We start from the raw sequence: 6,000 nt of genomic DNA, 5'->3' as shown, positions 1-6,000 counted from the left end.
TTTGGCTAAACATTTAGAAGCTAATTTTATGTTTTCATTCATAAGTGAAATAGGTTTCAAATTTTTGCAACCTTTTGTTGGTCTCCGCAAAGAGTTCTCATCAATGTTATGATACTTTGCTTCTGTGAGCTAGAAAATTCTTCATGCATTTAACCAAAACTAAGTTAATTTACAACATATTTACCCACTATATACCAAAACGAAATGTAACAATTTATGCGTAGGACCATCATTTCCAGAGCTTTTGTTATCTGGTGTTGTCTTAAGAATCTGAAACATTTTAACAAGAGTCAGGATACCTTCACAGAGTTACTTCTCATTTTCTGATAATTAAGACGAATTTGTACAAAAAAGTCGTTCATGTCATCAAAATTACTGTACTTTTTTGCATAAAGACTGAATAAAACAGCGTAATTTCTGATAAAATATCGTTATGTGCACTAAAGTTCTGCAATCCCTAGTTTGAAGTTTACTAATGATAGATTTTCTTTTAGTTGCTTTTCAAAACTTACTTTTTCCATCTTTTTGTACCAGTTAGCTCTCCACCTCACTTACGCCATCAGTAACATAATCATACTCTTTTAGTAACGCATTCTTAGCACATTCAAACAGTTTGCAATTTTGTTCACTAGGAACATTTGTAAACAGCTGCTCTGGAAAAACTATGAATTTTTTTTTTGCTTCCTTTTATCGTTTTAACAATAATCAATGGAAAATTCTGTGATCTTGCATTTTAAACAGTCCAAAAAAGCGCAATAGTTGAAAAATTACCATGTTCCAGTGCCAAAAAAAGAGATATTTTCTTCCAGTATCATTTTATACCTTTGATCATGAATTGAGCTAGAGTTAAACTTCCAATTTTCAGATCCTTGTTCAATAATACTAATTTTGATTGTCAAATACAGTGCAGAATAGTCTGAATCATTCCTATAAATAGTGTCGATTTTTGTCCAATTTGTTCCAAACGACAAGAAATAAGGAAATAATCCAATCTACTTAGGTAAAACTTGTTCGTCCTTCATTGCGTACCGCCAAATATCACATAATTAAAATCATCACACATTGCATTAGATAATACGGCTAGTTTTCACTCGGGTTCGAACCCACAACATACGGCATCAGTCGCCTAGCGGAGAGGCAACAGAGAGAACCGCTCGGCTAACTAACTTTTCTCATGCCTTATGATTACCCGCTGAACGATCATTAGCCTATTATGACCAATATTAATATCTCTTCCAATGACAATAGCATAAAAAAAGACGATGTAATCAGCGATCCAAATTTGAATTACTTAAAAATATGGTGTTGGAGCTTCCTGTATGCGGCAAAAATATCTACCAATAATTATATAGGGTGTAGGCCTACTACAAGTCAACTGTACAATATAACGACAATGCTTGGATGTCAATTATTGAACTCTGAATAACCATACCGTCGTGGTTAATGATAGTCATGACGCCTCTGCTATAACTTGGGTTGGTGAGTGAGTGAGTTAGGTTTAATTGTTAGTTAGTTGGACGGTTAGTGTATTAGTTGATCGGTTGATTGGTTCCTTACTTACGTACTTACCTACTTACTTACTTACTTACTTACTAACTTACTTACTTACTTACTTACTTACTTACTTACTTACTTACTTACTTACTTAGTTAGTTAGTTAGTTAGTTTATGTTTTGCTATTAAAATGTAGCTTAAGAAAAGCTGTTATCAAGATTAATTATATACAGTAGCTATAACTCAGGATCTCCTAAAAACGCTTTGACCTCACCTCTTTATTATTCCAACAGTAGAAAATGAATATGAAGAAACCCTGAAGTGAGTTAAGGATGGCAAAGATATACTCAAAGAAGATGGTGTGTCGATCAACAGACAGCAACCCAAACAACCAAGTCATGCCCAGCAGTGGTAATAAAAGGATGGCAGCCTTCAGACTGGATCTGCGAACATGTTCACAGAAATGCAAGACAACATTGAGTTCCACTCACACACTTACACACACTTACTAAAATGTCAACATGATATAAGTTTCGTTACGTACTGTTATTCCAATAACTGATTTGAAATATGTAAATACGGAGTTATGATTGATACTTTCGCTCCTTGCGCATGATATCGTACTCATATTGAATCTTTTGCTAATTGTTCACATCTGACTCTACCTATGAACTTATATATATATATATATATATATATATATATATATATATATATATATATATATATATATATATATTTGAATATTTATGAACTGAACGCATTTGCTACCTGATATTCTTATGCTTGTCTTCCGTTTTGTTGACTAGTCGTCGAGATATTACCCGAAGTGCCATGCCCAAGATCACCAAATTGAAAATGATAACAGCCAGCATTGGTCCGACGAATGCAAAAATCATACCGCTTTGCACTGACAACCAGCAGCTGTGAGTGGAATTTTCAATTCAGAGAATCATCAATATTAATTATACGTTTGAGAACATAATTAAGAAGGAAACAAGTAAACTATTTGGAAAGAAAGAAATTTCTTGCTAAATTGGAATATGGTAACCGCACATGTGAAATGAAAACCCATTTATATTACGTGACTGACATGAACATTTTGAAGACATCTGATTAATCTTCCTCGCATTTTTTTTGTTTCCGATAATGTACAGAACTAAAATCTGCTCAATACGATTTTGTTCTAGTTTGTTGTAGGGTGCAAACGTAATGTAAGTCGTGTTCAGAGGATGTCATACCTAACTTCCTGGAATGAAGACGTTTAGAGTAAAATATTTTGCACGAAGTTGACGGAAATGGTGATTTTTTGGACCAGAACGAGGCCAGCTGTGCATTTTTTTTAAAAATCAAGTGTCAGAAATACAAGCAGAGAAATACTTACTTGTCATCAGTACCGTAATAAGCATGTCCAAAGCCGAGTGAGATTGCCACAAGTACCAAAGGAACACCTGTTTGGATAAAAATAACATGTTTTTACATGTTTTTATCGTGAAAAAAACGAGCTGATATCACATCTATGGAGCAATGGTATGAAAGGTCGTACGGGTGCGAACCTTAAGAGACTTATCTTAGATATTTATATGAAACCCAATTAAGCAGGTGTCGATATGTAAGTGGACTTACCCCAACCAATTAAATAGTAAGCCACGAATCGTCTTCTCAGAGCTTTTTTAAACACCACGACCAGTTGAAAATAGAGGTGAATGCCTTCAACCAACATCCAACAGAAGACAGACGTAAAGAAATAATGAAGGAGAGCGGCGACTGTGGTACAGACAATCTGGCGTAATAGGCAAGGGAAAATATTGTCATTTCTCTTGTTCAATTGCATGAGATAATGATTGAGACACATGCTGTCCGAAAGCCCTAAAGTGACTTATATATAGTATGGAATATATATAGTATGGAAGCATAATTTTTGATATGGTGTACTTTGGTAATTTGTGACATCAGAATATTTAGTTTAAATGTATTTTGAATTATAATGACTGTTTTTACATTAATTCCTTCTTGAAGTCACAACACAACATACGAGATACGGAATTTTACATTCAGTTTAATTCAAGACGTCTCTTGTCACATTACTTTTAAGTATTCGTGAGGTCCGAAAGGACAATCTTTACCTCGTTGCTTGTCAGTTTCATGCCGGCTAGAAAGATAATTTGTCCTATACCAATGGCAAGGCAAAGATTTATCTGGATAATGCGCTCAAGCGTACGCAACCTGAAAAAATGAAATATCAGAGAAGTCCTTTCACACGTTAGAAAATATACTTTGCAGGTCTCTGAGAGTCTTCAACTGAAATAAATCTTTTCATTAATTTTACGAGATCAGGTCGTAAAACGTATCATAACCAGAGTCTCTCTCAAAGGCTGATGTTACGCCCTGTATTAACAACATCTCCCGGACAAACGATGATATTGTATCAAGGTAGGCTGCTTTTGGGGACCGAATTGTTTTTGTGAATACTTCCCTGATATTGTGTGGACAATCGATCGTCTTGGTTTCCGAAACTTCAGTTTTATGACAGATTTAACAAAGAGATGTGGCTATTTATAATTTTAAATATGACATATGAAATCTTGATATATAACATCTTAGATAATTTGTATCTTCGGTAAAACATTTGTGAAAATGAACACATATGTGTACCCTTGCATGTACTCTTGCATTTGAAGTCTTACAGCCTTTGAGGCTCACACAAGCTCAAACCTGTATCAAAGTTGAGAATCAAAAGTGTATTACAAATGAGTTTCTTTCTCAAAAAGCTAATAAATAAGTCGTCTCACTAAACTCCCTCGGATACCATTCACCCGCTCAATACGCACTGCAGTATTACGAATAAGGCGATAGAGTTGTATTATAAATACCTCGTTAATCCATTAGTTGAAGGCGTAATTACATATGATACGTTGACTAACTGACTAATAAAGTATGTGAGTTACTGACACACACGATACCTTACCCAATGAGCAAATTCTTTATTATTAATGAAATTAAAGAGACCTACCCGAGCAAAGCAAATGTTAGAATCGTCAAGACAATGGAGAATAAAGAAATTCCACAGCCAATCACACTGATTAATTTCAATGACGTCACATGAATTGTTGGTACCTACGAAAATAGAAATTACACATTACACGAATATATATTCAAGGCACCATGGGGTATCACTGAGATATTGATAACTTCGGTTGCTAAAAGGTCTGTCACAAGACAAAATATGTATGTATGTATGTATGTATGTATGTATGTATGTATGTATGTATGTATGTATGTATGTATGTATGTATGTATGTATGTATGTATGTATGTATCTATGTATGTATCTATGTATGTATCTATGTCTGTATCTATGTATCTATGTATGTATCTATGTATGTATCTATGTATGTATCTATGTATGTATGTATGTATCTATGTATCTATGTATCTTTGTATCTTTGTATCTTTGTATGTAGTATGTATGTATGTAATTTGAATGTATGTATGATATATACATGTATTAATTTATATTTTTTTAAACAACTAACAAATTGAATTCACATTTACTGTTGGACAACCTGTTCTTAATATCTAGTGAGCCATTTATACCAGATGATACAACACTAAAATGAGCAAACTTACTCCAAAGTCTCTTAAGCGGACAAGTACACCAAAACTAGTAAGATGGTTGCAGTGACAGATCGTTGCTGTCTGACTAGTGCTGTAGACGTGACATCCTGTAGAATTCCACGACATAGTTTGCCTGAAAGAAAAATATGCTGAGGACATTACATGTTTTATGCCTAAAATTTACATGAAATACCATCGTTCATCTCCTTTTTTCTTTTGGGATGCTCCTGGTTTACTCGGAAACAATACAGAGGAGATTAGTTGTTAGGTGCTAATTAAGGCAATTCAGCAATGCAAATCTGAATGAGAAATGACCAGTGAAAACGTAACACCTTTGCTTTGAGGTTTCTGTGCTACAAGACGTACGGATATAAACCACTGCCTTTGGCCATGGCAAAGGACTTTTTTATTATTGAGGTAATAGAAATGCTACTCAAAACACAAAGCGTTATCTACAATACGCCACCACAGATGATGACTATTGTTCCATTGTTTTGAGAGATTCAAGATATATGGGCACAGACGACATTGAGTTATAACCGCGGGTAACATGAGGAGTCACAGATTAAATAGCAATCGAAAAAATCGCCTGCGGAATTATTTTTACCTATATCAAAATGGCCCATGCGTTCATTCATCTTTACTTGTGTTTGATTTTTAAAAACTGTTCAGTTACATACTGTCTGTAATCAAATGCTCAATGTCATCAGCCCGCGCCATGTTTCTGTTCCAAGATCTTATGGTAATAAACTGTATGGTCGAATTGTACCTTCAGAAATTGCAATTAAAACCACTAGTTTCAGACGTTGGCGATATAAACAGTTGCCAGCATAAACATTAAACCGTTTTCAAACAAAATAGCAAGTGTAAAATCTTAGGAAAACTGAT

General features: G+C 34.4%; 1 protein-coding gene across 1 annotated transcript in view; it reads right to left on the bottom strand.

The window, feature by feature from the left end:
* Window positions 1–5,135: 5,135 nt before the first annotated feature.
* LOC139127834 (adhesion G-protein coupled receptor G2-like) overlaps window positions 5,136–6,000 on the bottom strand; it is a 44,967-nt gene continuing 44,102 nt past the window's right edge. The window contains exon 15 of the mRNA XM_070693699.1: window positions 5,136–5,245. Coding sequence (XP_070549800.1) covers window positions 5,136–5,245 — 110 coding nt within the window. The remainder of the gene's footprint in view (window positions 5,246–6,000) is intronic.

Source organism: Ptychodera flava, chromosome 3 (genome assembly GCF_041260155.1).
Source record: "Ptychodera flava strain L36383 chromosome 3, AS_Pfla_20210202, whole genome shotgun sequence".
Classification (NCBI taxonomy): Eukaryota; Metazoa; Hemichordata; class Enteropneusta; family Ptychoderidae; genus Ptychodera; species Ptychodera flava.
Note: the sequence above shows the minus strand (reverse complement) of the source record. Positions and strands in the feature narration are given on the sequence as shown.